The following is a 19,874-nucleotide window of genomic DNA, read 5'->3' as shown; positions in this document are numbered from 1 at the left end:
TGGCCGAGGCCGCGGGGAGCGGGGGGCGGGGCGGGGGCGGTAGGTTTGGTCTTCGCAGGTGACTTCTTACCTGCGCCCACTTTGCCCTCCGTTGCCTGCCCCCCTCTTCCCCAGTCACACCCGCCGGCCGTCAGTTGCCGGGACCCAAGTCAGGACCCCAAATGGAGCAGGACTGCGCAGGGCTCCCTCGCAGGACCTCGGCCGGCCTGGGGCCGCCCTACGGAAACCCGAGTTCATTAGTCCGATATGGGCTGGGGGCCGCGAGGACGTGGGCGCCCAGCGCCCTGGGCAGCACCCCTTTCCTGGACACCGGAGCAGCCGAGCCGCAGAGAGCAGTGTCTGCACTCTGTGCGCCTCCGATTGCGCTCCGAGCGCATCCTGACCGGTGGGCAGCCCCTGTGGGACCCGGGGCCTCCGATCATCCCGGAGGCCCAGCGGGTCCGAGGCGCCCCCCACCCCACCCCCGCCTCCTCAGGTTCACCAGAGGTTTGTTGGCAGCTTTGAGACAGCAGCAGGCGAAGCATTCGCATTACCTGGGGGCTGAGTGACACCCACATCTGAAAACCCGGCAGCAGTACGGGGCCTGTCCAGCCAGCCTGCGGAGCCCAGAGAAGTCAGTCTGTACCCAGGACACCAGCCCCCGCAGAGTCCACCTCCCCCACCCCAGTCCCGACACTCAGAGGGGCGCAAAGGCCCTGAGCACTGAACAGCAGGGAACACACAAGTAGTACATGCTTCCTGAGCCCGACCTATAGTCATGACTAAAACCAAACTCTGAGATTCTTAAACCTGTAAGGGAGGGGAGACCAGTGGGGATGGGAAGAGTTCCAGGCTGAGAGGCCTGGGCGAGTGGTCAGTCAACTTGCATGCTGGTCCCTGGATTGTGTGCTATTGGCACTGCAGGGCCCAGCTTCGTTTCTAAATCTCTTCCCTCACACGTGGGAGAAAGAGAATTGCTGCTCTTTGGACAGTGACCTCCCATAAATGGGCAGCGTCCCAGGCGGGTGAGGGATAACTCGGGCAGTCTCCTGGCGCACAGTGGACATGTAGTTATCACTGCAAGGCTTCCTTGGGGGGACTCCATGTGTCACGGGGTTGCCAAATGGGCGGTCAGCTCAGCCCTCTTTCTCTTTTAAGTTACATAAAAAAAATGGTCCTTGCGGTGTTGCTTTATCCTCCACAGGATTAAATACTCATTCTAAAGGTTTGAGCTGTCACTTAGCAAAAGATGAAGTCAGGACTAAGTGAATCTGTGAGACTTTATTAGACCTTGGAAAGGGGAGCCGGTAACAGTGGAAAAACCCCAGGGGCTTCGCTTGCAGAGAGAGAGAGAGAGAGCACAACTTTATAAAACCTGGCCCTCCGCTTTCAAGTGAGCAGGCTGCCTTTGATCTCCACGGGGATTCTCTGTTCAATTCAAAAGGAAACAGTTTTGAGCCACAGGGTCAAGCAGATATAGTCTGTGCTGAGCACAGAATGATTTGCTTTGGCAGATGCATTTTTTTTTCTGTCTTGCAAGTACGCTTGGGGTAAAATCGGTATTTTTCAGCTGTATGAAGGGGCCATTTTCCCATCTTTCAGGGACAGGTTGTCTGGCTGAGATGGCTCGGGGATCCTGCACTGCTCTCTCTCTAGTGGGTTCCAGATCTCCCTGGACTGTGAGCCACTTCAGAGTCCCTGAAGCCCCAGTGATTGTCCACCATGCCATAGGGCTCTTCACACATTTCACTTGATGTTGAATTTTATCGTTACTCTCATGGACTGCTAAGCCCACCGCAAGGCTGAAAAATGGACCCTTGCCCTGAGCCTCCTTCACTCTCTATGCATTTAGAATTCTTAATGTTGCTAACACACCAGTCTGTTCGTCCACCTGTGAGCTCCTTGCAGCATAGTCAGTGTTTTATTTAGACCCCGCTGTCTTCCAGGGATACCTCCTGCTCCGTAAAATTTCCTTGACTTTGCACACGGTCTTTATCATTGTTCTGTGTCACCACCGGATACTCTTCCATGTTTTCTTCCCCTCTCTTGCCTGCTCCTGCAATATCCTTAGTCCCTGGGTGTGAACATTCAGTTCACAGACTGCACCCTTGCAAGGCCCCCTGGTCCTCCCTCCAGTTGTATTCACAATTCCTCAGATCTCAGTCTTCTTATTTCTTGGTTTATTCTCTCTTTTTGGTGGAATATATCCCCAAACAACTTTTAAGAAAGGATATGGAGAAGGTGACTTTGATGTCTTTCCTTGCGTGCATGGAAAGTATCAGTTTGCCTGAGTCTACAAATCTTAGGCAAAGCAGTTTTCCTCAGGACTTCCTGGTGTTGAGAAGTCTTCACACAGTCTGACTCCTGCTCTTATGCAAGTGCCTAAAGGGAAACTCTTCTATTCACAAACTTCTGACACCAAATGTGTGAGTTTTTTCCTCACATTAAACAATTCTGACAGTGACTGCCTGGCATTAACCAGACCCCACAGGCTGTCTCAGTCCCATAAGATCATTCCCACTTCAGACTCCAGTCCAGCGGTTCTCAACCTGTGGGTCGCGACCCCTTTGGGGTCGAATGACCCTTTCACAGGGGTCGCCTAAGACCATCGGAAAACACATATATAATTACATATTGTTTTTGTGATGAATCACTATGCTTTAATTATATTCAATTTGTAACAATGAAATTGGGGGTCACCACAACATGAGGAACTGTATTAAAGGGTCGCGGCATTAGGAAGGTTGAGAACCACTGCTCTAGTCACAAGTTCAGGTTGTCACCTGTGCTTTTGACTGACCAGCTGTAAATCAGTGTTCCCATGAGCCCTGCTCGGGTTCCACAACGTGCTAAAAGGGCTCATAGAACTCAGGGAAACACTTATTTACTGGTCTGTTATAAGGATGCAACTCAGGAAGAGCAGATGGAAGAGGTGCTCAGGGAAGGTGCGGGAAGGGTGCAGAGTTCCCAGGCCCTCTCCAGGAGCACCACGTTCCCAGCACCTCTACGTGCTCAACAACCCAGAAGCTCGCCAAACCCCTTCATTTAGGGTTTTTATGGAGGTTCCATTACACAGGCTGGTTGATTAAATCATTGGTCCTTGGCTATTAGCTTAGTCACCTAGCCCCTCTCCCTTCAAAAAGTTTGGGGACAGGGCTGAGAGTTCCAGACCTGGTAACCAGCGCCCTCCTCCAAGGGTCACCTCATGGGAATGAATCCAGGTAACACCGAAAGGCTTGTGCTAATGAATAGCAACAAATGCTCTTCTCACCCCATCACTAAGGAAATCCCAGAATTTTTAGGAGCTCTGTGCCGGGACCAGAGATGAAGACCAAAGAAATATTTATTGTCTGACAATATCACAGGGACCTATTTTTCTCTCTGGGAGCTTTTAGAGCCTCCCCATCCTTGCTCTGGTCCTTGTTATTTAGTGGCAGGTCTACGTGAGGTCCCTTCCTTGTTTCTTCTCAGGGACCCTGGGGAGTTCTCTGCCCTATTCTGGACGTTCTCTGGTCCTATGTAGTCTGCTGACTTGAGCCCGTGTCCCAGACACCCCATTTGGGGACCACCGGCCCATCTAGCCTCCCTGTTTGGGTGGGCCCTGCAAAGCCACTTCACAAAGCTAAATGAGGGTCTGATGGAGAAGAAGATGGGCTCCTTGCAGGTCCTGGTAGTTGTGCCCCCATGTGGAACCCACCTCTGTGACTGCTGGGACCATCAGAGTTATGGTGACTGTGCTGTGGGCATTGGAGCCAATGAAGGACTTTTGACACATGAACAAAATTGCTTATCTCATCAGTTTCACATTGTTACCTCAGGGTCCCTGGGACAACATTCTTTAAAAATTCAACTTCAAAAGTATCTCAAAGCTAGTTTCTGGTCAGCTCTGATTTCTGGTTTGCTTACAGTACCTTTTTTTTGGTTTAGACGCATCTTGTGATACCATGTTTGTCATGTATGTTTTTATTTTTTGCAACTACTCTATCCTCTTTCTTTACATTACATATAGTAGAATTTTATTACCTTTCCCCCTCCATTAATACTCCTTGGTTGAGTACTGTGCTCGGAGGTGAATCTCAGTTGCACTTTCTAAAAGGGGTAGCTTGTTACACTTTTGGTTATGGCAAATCAAGTCTCCTGGGATCTTGTGGCTCAGCCTGGCTCCCAGATGGCTCTGAGTACAGGATTGAAGTAGCAGGGCAGAACCATTCACACCCACATTTGCTAAACTCTTAGCTGTTCTTCGGAAATTTTGAGGGAAAAGTGGAACCAAAAGAATCCTTGAAATCTTGCCTCATTCTGTGTTGTTCTGAGCTTCTGAGAGTTTCTGGGACATTCCTTCTTGTTCTCCAGGCCACTCAAATTCTAATGAAACGCTCTGCTTGGTTTTACAAGCTTCTCTGTAAAATGCTTCCCGTTTGTTTAAAAAACAAACCCCACTGCCCTACCTCTGAGCTCTCTGCAGCACAAGCCTTTAAAGAAAAAGTATCAGGCTCTTCTATCAAAGCCAGAATTTAACCACCGTCACTAAAAACTGCCTGGTGGAGAATGACATTTTAGGGATGATTCTGGTTCAGTTTTATAGTGATTTATCTGAAAGAGAAAAGTCATTTTTTCTTTTTTCTTGACTTTATTGGGTGACATTGATTAATAAAATTTTGTAGGTTTCAGGTGTACGATTCTATAACATATCATCTGTATATTGTGTGTGCACTATCCCAAGTCAAGTGTCCTTCCGTCACCATTTATCCCTCATTCCCTTTCTTTTTTATTTATATTTATTTTAATTCTCACCCAAGGATATGTTTTTATTGATTTGAGAGAGAGAGGGAAGGAGAGAGAGAGAAACATCAATCAATTGTTTCTGTATGCATCCCAACTGGGGATTGAACCCACAAGCTTTTGGCGTACAGGATGATGCTCCAACCAGCTAAGCCACCTGGCCAGGGCTCTTTTTTATATTTAAAGAATATTTGCAGACATCGTGATAATGCATGTATAGGTATATAGATGGCCTGTTCACCTATCCTAGATCTCTCTCTGGGCTACCCCATAGGGAGCAGCTGAGAGAGTCTTCATGCCTCACCCCACCCCTTCCTGGACTGGGGGTAGGGGCTGACCGAGCCTTCCTAAGGTTGGTTTGTTAGTTTAGCTTTGAGATCCTATGATTTTTAAAAAAATATGTTTTATTGATTTTTTTTACAGAGAGGAAGGGAGAGGGATGGAGAGTTAGAAACATCAATGAGAGAGAAACATTGATCAGCTGCCTTCTGCACACCCCCAACTGGGGATGTGCCCGCAACCAAGGTATATGCCCTTGACCAGAATCGAACCTGGGACCTTTCAGATCACAGGCTGATGCTCTATCCACTGAGCCAAACCGGTTAGGGCGAGATCCTATGATTTTAAAAACATTTTGTTTATTTTTTCTACTTAATCATTTCTGTAACAGGAGTGGACATTGAAATAGTTTTATTTTTCTGAAATTGGAATCCAGTCTGTCTCTTCTTCTTCTTTTATTTTTTCTGATAAGTAAGCTAGGAAGTTTCTTATGCTTTTTGCCTTAGAATTACTTTTTAAACTATTTAATTGGTGAAACCAAATCTCATTTTCCTTCCAGAGCTTTGGAGTGTGAATTGTGGTTTGGGGGAGGAAGGACATCCAGCTGTTTAGCCATTGATAATTAGGTCCCGTGTGGAAGAGCCCAGGTGGGTTCTGGAGGGTGTAGGACCCGTCTGAGTCAGGAAAGGGACACACACACACATACTCGGTGGCAACTGCTGTGGGGAGCTCTCTGCTGCCCCCCACCCGACCTTCTGCCGTGTCACAGCCTCTACGTCTGCTATGTGTCTGTCAGGTTCTACGTTTCCTGTCCGTTCTCTGTCCTCTGGGAGCTGATCACGGAGTCCATCCCATGCTCCCAGCGAGGGGAGGACTCTGCCACCCTTTGGAGGAGGCATCGCCATTATTTGGAATTCCTCTATGAGGAAGATGTGTCTTCTCCCTGTTTATCCACCTTCAGAGTTAGTTTCTCTTGGGGTTGTGGTCCAATGCTGTTACTCATTGTGGTGTCAAATGTCTAGCTCTGGTTGGTGGTGGGTCTTCCCACTTGTGTCCCGTGTCCCTGTTCTTTATCCTTCCAGCACTTCCTTCCTTTCTGGTCCTATAGGATGCGACAGGCTCCTTTCATATTTCCTACACTTAAAAACTGCCATTTCTCCAGAAGCCCTGGTTCTTTTTATTAGAGAGTGTTAGACATTCAAGTCTGGGTGTCCATTGCTACAGGTGTCGCTGCTTTCAGACCCTCTTAGTGGACAGAGCTAGGTTATATGTGTGTGTACACCCATGTATGGTTGCTTCTCTGCATATCCATCTGAATATATGTTCAGGTAAATGTGAGATTGCCCTGGCATCTCCGAGTCTAACCCAGTGCACAGGTGTGGACGGCCTCCCATTCTTCTTGTCTGCAACTTTCTTCTCCATCGGTGAGAAATCTTACCCCACTATCTACCACAGTTTGTTTATTTGCTCACCCCCGGTACACATGCAAAGCAGTTTCAGAATTGTTCACCTACCCCCGTGAGAAAAACCAACTAGACTCCAATGTTTATATACAGTTCCTTTTGTCTTTGTCCTTACAGTTTTCACTCGGGACACTTTCCAAAGTTACTTAGGCCAGCCCTCCCTTCACCCTCCCTCCGTGTGGTCTGTGATACATTTGCAGTAGAGTTCATTTGTCACAGTCTGCATTCCACCCTGGCATCCCCTGACCTTCTGGCTGAGTTGTTTTGATAGTTTGTATACATTAAGGTTCATTTTTTGTGATGTACAGTTAGTTCTATGGATTTTGACAAATGCTTAGTTATCCATCATCCAGTATTCTGTAGTATAGTTCTATCCCCTGAAAATCCCCTTGTGCTTGTTTTGATAGTTTGTATACATTAAGGTTCATTTTTTTGTGATGTACAGTTAGTTCTATGGGTTTTGATAAATGCTTAGTTATCCATCATCCAGCATTCTGTAGTATAGTTCTATCCCCCGAAAATCCCCTTGTGAACGTAGTCACCACTTCCCCCCACCAGCTCCTGGCATGCTCTGATCTGTGTTCGGTCCCTGTGGTTTTGCTGTTTCCAGTATGCCGTATGTATGGCATCCTGCAATATGTAGACTTGGGGTCTGGAATCTTTTACTTAGCAAAACGCACTTAAGACTCATCCATGTTGCATGAATCAACAGTCCTGCGTTTTTGTCTCTGAATATTATTTCATTGTATGAATGTATCGCAGTTTGTTTATCCATCTCCATGTTGAGGGACAATGATGTTTGTTTTCCAGTTTTAGCAATTATGAACAAAGCTCCTATGAACATTTGCATGCAGGTTTTTGTGTAAATGTGTTTTCAGTTCACTTGGGTGAATACCCGAGGGTATAATTGCTGGATCATGTGGTAAATCTATGTTTAACTCTACAAGAAACTGCCAAATTCATCCAGAATGGCACACCAATTTGCATTCCCACCAGCAATGAATGAGAGTTCCTGTTGTTCTGAATCCTCTGGAGCATTTGGAGTTTTCACATTTTTGGATTTTGGCTGTTATGATAGGTGTGTGTTGATATTGCATTGTGGTTTTAATCGGCGTTTCCCCAGTAACAAATGATATTGAGCATCTTTTCATGTGTTTATTTGACATCTGTGTATCTTCTTTGTGTGAAACAATGCCTTCAATGTCCGTTCATATCTTTTGCCCATTTTAAAATTTGGGGTTTTGTTTTCTTATTAAATTTTAATGTTACTTTATTCTGTATACAAGTCCTTTATCAGATACGTGATTCGCAATATCTTTTACCAATCTGTGGCTTTTCTTTTCATTCTCTTAAAGTATTAATTACAGAACAAAAGTTTTTCATTTGATAAAGTACAAATTTATCAGTTTTTTCTTTCATGGGTTATGCTTTTGGTGTTGTATCTAAAAACTCATTGCCAGACGCAAGTCACATAGATTTTCTTCCAGAAGTTCTAATACTTTCATATTTTATATTGAGGGCTACTGTCCTTTTGGAGTAAATTTTTGTGTAAGATGTGAGGTGTGTGTCAAGGTTCATCTTTTTGTATATGGACATTCAGTTGTTCCAGTACCATTTTTTGAAAAGATTGTCTTTGTACCTTTGTCATAAATCAGTTGACTGTATTTGTGGAGATCTATTTCTAGGCTCTCTTTTCTGGCCCGTTGATTTATGTGTCTGTCTTTTTGCCAGTATCACACTGCCTTGATTACTGTAGCTTTGTAGTAAGTCTTGACATTGCATAATATGAGTCCTCCAACTTTGTTCTTTATCAGAATTATTTTGCCTATTCCAAGTTGTTTTTCCAAATAGACTTTAGAATCACAAAACATCTAGAGAAAACAAAACAAAAATCTAGAGAAAAGCTTGCTGGATATTTTGATTGAGATTACATTGAGTCTATAGGTCAAAGCGGGGAGAATTGACATGCTGACTCTTCAATCCATGAACACGATGTATCTTTCCATTTATTTAGATTTTCTTTCATCAATGTTTTGTAGTTTTCCACATACAGATTCTATTAGAATCTGTTAGATTTTTATCTATGCACTTTTTGGTGCTATTGTCATATTGTCAACTATTATAAAATTCAGATTATAGTCGTGCATTGTTGATATAGGAGGGATACAGTTGACTTTTTGTATATTAATCTTGTATTCTGTGACCTTCATAAACTCACTTATTCTAAGAGTTTGGGTGTTTTTTTAATAGATTAGTTGGGATCTTTTTATATAGACAATCATATCATCTGTTAATAAAGACAGTTTTGTACCTTCCTTTCTAATCTATATGCCTTTTCTTTCTTTTGCTTGCCTCATTGCACTACCTAGGACTTCCCATACAATGTTGAATAGGAGTAGTGAGAGAGACATCCTTGCTTTGTTCCAAATCTTAGGAGGAAAATAGTTGCTCATCTTTAAGTATTTTGGATGTTTTTCATAGCTACCCTTTCTTGTTTTTCATAGCTACCGTTTATAAGTTGATGAAGTTTCTTTTTCTTCCTAATTTGCTGAACATTTTTATCATGAATGGATGTTGAATTTTGTCATGTGCTTTTTATGTGTGTGTTGATTGATATTACCATATGGGGTTTTTTTTTTTATTTAGTGTTAGTGTGGCAAACTACATTGATCAATTTTGAGTATTAAACCAGCCTTGCATTTCTGAGATGCAGTTGTTGTGATATATTATCTTTTTTTCTTTTGTGAGTTTCAGTAGTTTGTCTTCCAAGTAATTGGTATATTTCATCAGATTTGTCAAATTTATGATCTTGGATTATAATGTTCCTTTATTATCTTTTTAATGTCTGTGGGATCAGTAACAATGTTTCCCTTTTTTTTTTAATTGATTTCAGAGAGGAAGGGAGAGGGAGGGAGAGATAGAAACATCAATGAAGAGGAAGAATCATTGATCGGCTGCCTCCTGCACACCCCCTACAGCAGCGGTTCTCAACCTGTGGGTCGCCACCCCTTTGGAGGTCGAACGACCCTTTCATGGGGGTTGCCTAAGACCATCGGAAAACATATATAATTACATATTGTTTTTGTGATTAATCACTATGCTTTAATTATGTTCAATTTGTAACAATGAAAATACATCCTGCATATCAGATATTTACATTACGATTCATAACAGTAGCAAAATTACAGTTATGAAGTAGCAACGAAAATAATTTTATGGTTGGGGGTCACCACAACATGAGGAACTGTATTAAAGGGTCGCGGCATTAGGAAGGTTGAGAACCACTGCCCTACAGGGATCGAGCCTGCAATCCGGGCATGTGCCCTTGACTGGAATAGAACTTGGGAGCCTTCGGTTGGCAAGCCGACACTCTGTCCACTGAGCCAAACCAGCTAGAGCTAATGACTTGGTTTTTAAAAAATATATTTTTATTGATTTTTAGAGAGAGAGGAAGGAAGAAGGAGAAAGAGAAACATCCATGTGAAAGCAGGGAATCTATTGGCTGCCTCCTGCATGCCCCCTACCAGGGATCGAGCCTGGAATCCAAGCATGTGCCCTGATGGAGAATTGAACCAGCAACCTTTGGGTGCTCAGGCTGATGCCCAACCAATTGAGTTTTTATACAGGCCTTTATGTACAACAACTTGTGTATGTGTTTTATTGGAGTTATCCAATAAAACACATACCAGCCATCAAAGTGACTCCTGGTTATTTATCTTATACAAATAAAAACATAGGAGGTGTATATATGCATATATATATATATATACTAGTACACACACACACACACACACACACACACTGCTCTCTACACTTTTTTTAAAGCAAACAATATCGTATAGATTGTTCCAAGCAGCACAGAAAAACCCACCTCACTCTTTTTGACAATTTGAGATCCTAGATGTAGTAGTATTGGGTCCAACAGAGGCTGCAATCAGATATTGCCAAACTCTTCAAAGAGTTTGCATCATTTATGCCCACCTGCATTGGTTGAAAAGGTCTGTTGCCTCACACCAAGGCCAATGTGGGTATTTTATGGCTTCATCTTTTAATCTAATATGTGAAAATCATAGTATTTTACTTTTTATTTATGGATAAGTGTTAGCATACAGATGTATTTTTTAGCTTTATTGAGATATAATTGATACACAAAAATGTTATGTATACATTTAATATACAATGTAATGAGTTTTGCATTTCTTTTGAAAACAGTTTTCAACCGCTCCAATTCCTGCTTTAGTGTGTATGTATTGAAAACATGTTTATTGCCAATAAAAACAAAAATAAATTTATTTCATAAGGGAAAGGGAGAGGGAGAGAGAAATATCAGTGATGAGAGAAAATCATCGATTGGCTGCCTTCTGCACGCCCTACATTGGGGATCAAGCCCACAATCCAGGCATGTGCCTGACCAGGAATCAAACCATGATCTCCTGGTTCATAGGCCGACGCTCAAAAAGGAGCCACGCCGGCCCGTCTCCTTTTTCATTCCTGATGTTGGTGTCTTCTCTCTTTCAGTTGGTCAGTTTGGCTAGAGGTCTATCAGTTGTATTGACCTTTTCAAAGAACCAGCTTTTGGTTTTATTGATTTTCCCTGTTTTTTTTCTTGTTCTCAATTTCATTGATTTCTGTTCTTAAATTTTAGACAATTTTTTTCCTGCTGATTGTTTTGTAATTTGTTTCCCCTCCCATCCCTGATCTCTTAAAGGAAAAGTTTAGATATGAGACCTTTCTATTTATCTAACATGGACATTATACTGTAAATTTTCCTTTAAGCACTGCTTTAGCAGCATCCCACAATTTTTGATATGTTGTTTTTTCAACTTTCATTCAATTAAAAATATTTTGTAATTTCTCTTGTGCCTTTAAAAAAAAAACCATAGTTTATTTAGAAGTGTGTGGTTTAATCTGCAAAGATTTGAGTCTGTTTCCAGGTAATATCCTATTACTGATTTCTAGTTTAATTCTATGTGGTCAGGAAACATATTTTGTCTATTTCGGTTCTACTATATGTTGGTATGTGCTTTATGGCTCATACTGTGGTGTGTCTTAATGTTCCATGTATACTTGAAAATTACATATATATGTTGCTGTTAAGTAGAGTGCTCTAAATATGTCATATAGTTGTGTCTTGCTTTTTTATACTGTATAGCAATCTGTGTCAGTTGGGTCAAGTTAATACTAGTATGTGTAGAGAATATATACATATATGTACTAGGTTAGTTCATTTTATTTATACATATGCTTTGTTGTTAGATTCATGCACATTTAGCATTAAATAGCCATTTGTTGATCCCTTATCACTATGCAATGCCCTTTTTTGTCATTTCTTGCTTTTACATCTATTTTGTCTGATAGTGATAAAGCCAGCCAGCTTTCTTTGGATTAGCATTTGCATGATATCTTTTTCTGTGCCTTTACTTGTAACCTACCAATGTCTTCATATTTAAAGTGGATTTCGTATAAGCAGAATAGACCTGGGTCCTGTTTTTTATTCAATCTGACAATTCCTATGTTTGCTGATGTGTTTAGAACATTTCCAGTTAAAGTGATGGATTAAAGTCTACCATTTTGCTAGTTATTTTCTATTTGTTCCTCCTATCTTTGTTGCTTTTCCCCTGCTTTCTTTTTGGTTAAATGAGCATTTTTTATTATTTTATTTTAGTATCTGCATTGATTTATTCCTTTAGAATTGTTTTAAACAACTTCTTTCTCTCCCACAGGATTTACAATATAATACATTCTAAGTTAGTCGGAGTCTACCTTCACATACTAGTCTGCACTTTCTGTGTAGTGTAAGGTCCTTCTAACAGCATATTTCCAGTATCTCCCTTCAGCCTTTGTGCTGTTTCTTACCTATTTTGCTTTACTTATGCTGTAAACACACAGTTCATTGTTGCTGTGTGCTTTGGACCAGGGGTGCCCACTTTCCTGAAAGGGCAGGTGCCGACTGTTACACCTGTGAGCCTAACCCACCACCATGTTCTCCATCTCAATCTCTGCTGCCTCGGATGCATTTTTATTCACTATGGAATGCAGTGTTGTTTAGCTTTACACAAAGTGCAGCTTGTGTCTCCTTCAGTGTGAGTGTGTTCTCTACCCAGCGGTGTCTCAGTGTCATCCCAGCACAGTTCTCTATGGAACTGCCTTTTACTTGCCTTTCCTCTCTTGGTTTCCCTGCTCCTCACGGTCACAAACAGGAGGGCTGCGCTCTCCCTGTAACATCTCTGTGCAAAGCATCTCTGTGTAAACACTGAAGTCCAGAGGACGTGACTGTGCTCTCATAGGAGTGGGAGTTGTTAGAAACTAATTCAGAAACTTGTGGTTTGAATGGAGGGTAATCCTGACTTACATGTGAACATTATCATAAGCTTCAAACACTGTGGGTAGTTCCAGGAGTAGCACCATTGACCAGACTCATGGGTTATCAGGATGTATTTATGATGGGAATGCTGTGTGCAGTCTGGGTGGTTAACTGACCATTTACATGCAACCAGACACATCTTTTATATACATGTATATCTATATACACACATATACAATGTGTATAAGTAGGTATATATAGGTATATAAACATGTACACGTGACTTCTCCAGGTTGGGTCTTCCAAACTTTCCCCCAAGATTTTGAGAAATACTCAGACCCCGAGTTCATGCTTTGGTTCCAAACTGTTGGTCAGTCTCTGCCTCATCTTGCCCAGCTGAGTCCCCACACGTTGGAAAAGCACCCACTGGTGTCCACGCATGGTGTGTTCCTACTCATATTCCTTTTATCCTTTCCTTTTTCTTCCAGTTGTGGCATTCTTGGTGGCTTTTCATCAGAACAAGCAGCTGATCGGGGACAGAGGACTCCTGCCCTGCAGGGTGTACCTGAAGAGTGTGCAGCAGCACTTCCAGGGGCAGGTTGGCTGGGACGCCGTGAGCTATGCCCCCACCATCCTCTGGCTGCTGGACTGGTCACACATGGACTCCAACCTGGATGCCCTCGCACTGCTCGGGTTGGGCATCTCATCTTTCATCCTGGTTACCGGCTGTGCCAATATGGTTCTCATGACTGCGCTCTGGGTCCTCTACATGTCCCTGGTCAATGTGGGACAGATCTGGTAAGTGGGAAGAACTGGGCACACGTGAGCCAGGCGTGCTGTACCTCATCTAGGGGATGTTACACGCTGCAGAGCAAACCACCACCTCCTGGCAGCTGGAGGGATTGAGCAGGCTTTCTTCTTACCTTAGTTCAGGAGAATATCATTATTTTAACGAGGCCATGGTAGCGACTGCTAATTGCCAAACAACCAAAATGCAGGAGCCTTTGTTCTTTGGGAGCAGTCAGTGATTCTGCTGGGAGTGGCATGGCTGCTCCGAGACTGCACGGCCAGCCTCCTGGCCCCAGCAGACCGTGAGATGGAAGTGGAAGTCACTGGTTGGGCTTCCGGTGACAGAGTGGAGTTGTTACTCCTTAGCCTCTCCTGTCCCTTCCTTGTTAAGAGGAATCTTGACCAGCTAGACCAGGGCTCAGAGACCAGATCGGCCGCGTTGGGGAGAGTCGGCTTCAGTGCCGAAGGAACCAGAGGTGGTGATGGAGGTCCATGGAGGTGAGGAGAGTGGAGAAGTCCTGTGAGAATGCGCACAGGGCACATGGGCGTGTCAGGGCAGCCTGTGGCCTGGATGAAGTCGGGCCCCTGGAGTGTTGTTTCAACTGGTCAGAGGAGGGGGATCCCGCTCTTCTTCCCAGTTCTGGGTTCCACAATAGGGAAGGTCACCTACCAGAGGACACACAGAACACTCTGGAAGATAAGACCAAGCCCTGACAGAAGGCTCTAGGAAAGGGGTGGGTGTCTGTGTAGACATGCAGGAGGTAAGTATGCAGGTTGGTGTGGGATGGGTTCAGTGTACATGTGTAGGAGGTAGACATGGGGGTGGATGTGTAGACCTACAGGAAATAGACATGGGGGTGGGTGTCGGTATAGACATGTTGGTGTCTGTGTAGATGTGCACCAAGGAGATGTAGGGTCAGTGTCTGTGTAGACATGTAGGAAGTAGATGTGGGGGTGGTTGGTTGTATAGACATGTGGGAAGTAGATGTGGGGGTGGTTGGTTGTGCAGACATGTAGGAAGTAGATGTGGGGGTGGTTGGTTGTATAGACATGTGGGAAGTAGATGTGGGGGTGGTTGGTTGTGCAGACATGTAGGAAGTAGATGTGGGGGTGGTTGGTTGTATAGACATGTGGGAAGTAGATGTGGGGGTGGTTGGTTGTGCAGACATGTAGGAAGTAGATGTGGGGGTGGTTGGTTGTATAGACATGTGGGAAGTAGATGTGGGGGTGGTTGGTTGTGCAGACATGTAGGAAGTAGATGTGGGGGTGGTTGGTTGTATAGACATGTGGGAAGTAGATGTGGGGGTGGTTGGTTGTGCAGACATGTAGGAAGTAGATGTGGGGGTGGTTGGTTGTATAGACATGTGGGAAGTAGATGTGGGGGTGGTTGGTTGTGCAGACATGTAGGAAGTAGATGTGGGGGTGGTTGGTTGTATAGACATGTGGGAAGTAGATGTGGGGGTGGTTGGTTGTGCAGACATGTAGGAAGTAGATGTGGGGGTGGTTGGTTGTATAGACATGTGGGAAGTAGATGTGGGGGTGGTTGGTTGTGCAGACATGTAGGAAGTAGATGTGGGGGTGGTTGGTTGTATAGACATGTGGGAAGTAGATGTGGGGGTGGTTGGTTGTGCAGACATGTAGGAAGTAGATGTGGGGGTGGTTGGTTGTATAGACATGTGGGAAGTAGATGTGGGGGTGGTTGGTTGTGCAGACATGTAGGAAGTAGATGTGGGGGTGGTTGGTTGTATAGACATGTGGGAAGTAGATGTGGGGGTGGTTGGTTGTGCAGACATGTAGGAAGTAGATGTGGGGGTGGTTGGTTGTATAGACATGTGGGAAGTAGATGTGGGGGTGGTTGGTTGTGCAGACATGTAGGAAGTAGATGTGGGGGTGGTTGGTTGTATAGACATGTGGGAAGTAGATGTGGGGGTGGTTGGTTGTGCAGACATGTAGGAAGTAGATGTGGGGGTGGTTGGTTGTATAGACATGTGGGAAGTAGATGTGGGGGTGGTTGGTTGTGCAGACATGTAGGAAGTAGATGTGGGGGTGGTTGGTTGTATAGACATGTGGGAAGTAGATGTGGGGGTGGTTGGTTGTGCAGACATGTAGGAAGTAGATGTGGGGGTGGTTGGTTGTATAGACATGTGGGAAGTAGATGTGGGGGTGGTTGGTTGTGCAGACATGTGGGAAGTAGATGTGGGGTGGTTGGTTGTGTAGACGTGTGGGAAGTAGATGTGGGGTAGTTGGTTGTGTAGACATGTAGGAGTTCGACACATCTGGGGCCGCTGTTGGGATGGTCCTTCCAGGACCCGTCTGTCCTCTGGGAGGAAAGCTTTGTCCGTTCTGACAGTCTGTTCTGTGCTGGCCCAGGGTGGAGAGGGTCACTGGGTCCCGGATCAGGACAGTGACGCTTCCCAGAAAGGGGTCTTTAACCAAGAAGGTCCAACTCCTGGACGTGAGGAGCTGACCTTCAGTCCCCCTGTGGATTTATTTTGAATGGCCCCACAGCTGTAGCGTGGACTGGGGTCCCTGCGGCCGTCCCCGCTGAGCTCTGTCGTCTGTGCCTGGTCCTCAGTGCACATGCACACGGCTGTGAGAGGGCATTTGGGCTGGATCTTTCCACGCCTCTTCCTGCTGTGGGAAGTGCTGGTTTGTGCTGGGCTTGGGTCGGGGCCAGTGGGAATGAAACTCATTAGTGTGCAGAATGCGCTGCCCCCAAACTCAGCTTGTTAAAAGGGGACTCAGCATCTCATCACCCATAATCCCCTCCACCCTGCCACCCATGGGGCCTTATGTTGACGAGGTACTGTTGAGAGCAAGCCCCGTGGCAGTCAAAAGCTTGGGATTTAGGAAGAGACTTGGGGAAACTTCAGCACCTGCAACTGTGGCGTGAGTTGCATGCGCTGGAAAAAAGACCAAGGGCTGTGCCACTGTTACTCAGCTGTGGGCATCTTTATGAGTGTCCACAGTCACTGAGTGACCGACAGTCTGCCATTATGGCACCTGCACTGTGTTCAATTCCATACAGAAGCTGTGTTGGTTTCCTAGGGAGGTGGAGATATTAAATATGATTTATTGCATTTTCTGTTTATAAAGGACAAAGCAGTGACCGTGGAAATAGGGGCTGGTGCCTGGTAAGGTGTGCCTGGCTGTCTGAGGTGGGCCCTGAGCACAAGGATGCTTCCTTCACTTGCACCTGCTCCTTCCTGCATAGACTTCATGGTGCCGCCACTTCAGGGCATCTGACCCCCGTGGTGGCCACAGGTGGCTCCTGCCCGCCTGCAGTCTCCTGGTCAGTAGTTGTTTACCAGCGCAAGAGGCCTCTGGCTGGGTTTTACTATGGTGTCCAAGGGGCTGCTATTTCTTGAGACCCATGATTTTAATCCACCCTAGAGGGAGAAGTATCCCAGGTGCCTTTGTCCCAGAGATGGCATGCTCCGTCTGTAACAGGTGGCACGGATCATGCCTTATTGTACCTGGCAGCCAAACCGTATCAACTTTAAGTTTTACTTCAAAAAGTATTTGTGACTCATGTCTGGGATATACTGTTGGGATGATTAACCCCATGCTTAAAAGTCTGAAAACGAGTCTAAGCACATTTGACCAAAAATACAGGCTTGTGTTTTTTCATTGGGAAAGATATTCTGCTCCCCTACCCCTGGGTATGTTACAAAATGTGATTCGAATTCATTGAAGCTCGCTAAAGCAAAATAAAACAAATGACGCCCGAGATGTTTTAGGTGGAAAATGTAAAAGAAGAAAACATCTGTCAACAGAGACCAGTGGTGTATTCACCATGTTCCTGATGCCAGATGTCCATGGTCACAGCTGAACTGTGGGGCAGGTTTGGCACAGGCTTGGGGGCTGTGGGGTGGGACTCCATGAGCACCAGGTGGGTGGTTAGCACAGTTCAGGTGCCCTCGACCCTGACAGTGCCTGAGGTCAGCTTTTGACCCGTTTCCCTGGGGGTGATAGTTTTTGAGTTGTCCGAGTGTTACTGAGAGCTTACTGAGAGAGTGAGGACCACTTAAATGGAAAATGGGCTTGCTTTTTCTGATACCCTGAAATGAAAATTAGACACAATCTGTTCCTTTCATGTCTCCTTTATTTTAAGTTGAGAGGATATTTGTTTGGGATGAGATGCTCAGATAATAGACACCGTTGATGGAACGTCTTTCAAGTGTTGTCCAGCTGGCGTCCCGTGGCAGGGACAGGAAGCCCCCGTGGGGCGAGGAGGCGCCAGGCAGGTGCACATGGCGCTTCGCCGGCACTCAGCCCTGCATCGGGTTGCCCAGCTTTGCCGAGTGCATGCTGTGGCCACTGCTTCACTTTCTCTCCCTTCGCTTTAAATGGATGTCCTCTCGGCTTCTTCCTGACCCAGACCAGTGCCGTGACGACTTCACAGTGCTGGAATGAATGTCTCAGCGCACGTGGGGATCTTAAACTGCTGCCAAGGGAGACAGGTAAACCCTGTGCTCGGAGGTGCTTTGAGTTTCCAAGGCCAGTGTCATGGAGCCATACATGACATCCTGCACATGCGTGAACCATGACTGCCCTCGCTTCGCTCTCCTGTCTGGATCCTGACACTTGCTGAGGCAAGTGGGAGCCTAATGAATGCACTTCATGATGGCAGTGGTTGAAAGGCTTCATTCTGGGGAGAGTGGCTTCAGTCATGCAGTCCGAGCTTCACAGGCTAATAACCCACATTCTTGGAGGCAGCCGTCCCACACCCCAGGAGAGCAGACCTTGTAGGGTCCAGGTTCAAGTAGATGGACTCAAAGTAGGCCAGGGCAGTTCAGAGCTTGGGGATGGGTCAGAGAATCCTTTGGGTGAGAGAGAAAAGGAGGAGCAGATTCACTTCCTTTGTGACATTTTTTTAGGCTCTGATTATGTTCTTGTTTGGTTGATGGAGGCACTCTCTGCCTTCTGAGGATGGGCTGTGGGAGACAGATGGTCAGGATTTTCTAATATTGGTCCTTTCTTCTGGACGTGGGAAAGGTGACTGGACTCGGGACTGTATTCTACAAGACAGGAAATATGAATGCGGCCCAGCGCCATGTGGCCAGACGTTCCTTTATGTTGGCTGCTGCGAGTGGGCAGTTAGAACGCAACAAGGCTGTAGGCGCGGGTAGGGGTGCAGGGTGAGCCCATGTGGAGGCTCAAGGTTTCTGAGGACACAGTGCCCAGTGGCTTTGGGGCCTCAGCTTCGTAGGAGCCCACTCTCTCTCGTTATCAGTCGAGTGTGACTGGAATAAGTTTTGATTGATAATGCTCAAGTACGGTAGTGATGACAGGTATCAAAGTTGTCCTGAGGATAAGGGGGGGGGGGCAGTTAAAGGACCACTCTTGGTTCCTTTTTATTTAAATAAGGAGGCCTTGTTAGGAGAAGGCACAGAATTGTGTCTGTTGGGATGGGAGTCAGAGGCAGCCTGGGATTAGATCGGGCAACAAGGTGCCTCAGATTAGGTGGCAGGCACCTACTGCTATGGCACTTTAACCCTTTCTTCTCAGATGGGGTTGGACTGAGGTAGGGATGCCTTTGAGAACTCACCTTGGTTTCATTCTTCTTACTGAGAATTTGAGTTTGTCTGCCCAGAGATTGCCAAGAGCCTCCAGATGTTGCATCCAGTGGAAGGAAGTGTATACTGTCCTGACCTGGATGGCCAGTCCCTCCTGGGGCCCCAGCCTGCACTCTGCTTTGGGTGCTGGTAAGGAATGGGCAAGGTTGGAGGCGGCTCTCCTGACAGGCACAGATACTGGTGCTGTCTGGCCACCTTGACTTGTCTTTAATTTAATAAACTTCACTTTTTAGAACAGTTTTAGATTCATAGAATCATCACAGAAATAGTGCAAAGAGTGTCTCTGTACCCCACTCCAATTTCCCCTATTTTTATCCTCTTTCATCGGATGGGACATTTGTCACACCTAATGAACCAGTGTCAACACAGTATTATTTATTCACATTTCCTCAGTTCCTTCCCAATGCCCTCTTTCTGTCCCAGAATCCCACCAAGACCCACATGTTTGGTCTTCATGTCCCCTTAGCTCAGTGGTTCTCAACCTTCCTAATGCCGCGACCCTTTAATACAGTTCCTCATGTTGTGGTGACCCCCAATTTCATTGTTACAAATTAAACATAATTAAAGCATAGTGATTAATCACAAAAACAATATGTAATTATATATGTGTTTTCCGATGGTCTTAGGCGACCCCTGTGAAAGGGTCGTTCAACCCCCAAAGGGGTCGCGACCCACAGGTTGAGAACCGCTGCTCTAGAA

At 45.4% G+C, this 19,874-nt stretch overlaps 1 protein-coding gene across 1 annotated transcript in view; it reads left to right on the top strand.

The window, feature by feature from the left end:
- Positions 1-13,246: 13,246 nt before the first annotated feature.
- The window catches only part of LMF1 (lipase maturation factor 1), a 97,493-nt gene continuing 90,865 nt past the window's right edge, over positions 13,247-19,874 (top strand). Inside the window, exon 1 of the mRNA XM_014542964.1 lies at positions 13,247-13,605. Coding sequence (XP_014398450.1) covers positions 13,247-13,605 — 359 coding nt within the window. The remainder of the gene's footprint in view (positions 13,606-19,874) is intronic.

This window comes from Myotis brandtii, unplaced genomic scaffold (genome assembly GCF_000412655.1).
Source record: "Myotis brandtii unplaced genomic scaffold, ASM41265v1 scaffold317, whole genome shotgun sequence".
In the NCBI taxonomy this organism is placed as follows: Eukaryota; Metazoa; Chordata; class Mammalia; order Chiroptera; family Vespertilionidae; genus Myotis; species Myotis brandtii.
The sequence above is the reverse complement of the archived record's forward strand: the minus strand, read 5'-3'. Positions and strand labels throughout refer to the sequence as shown.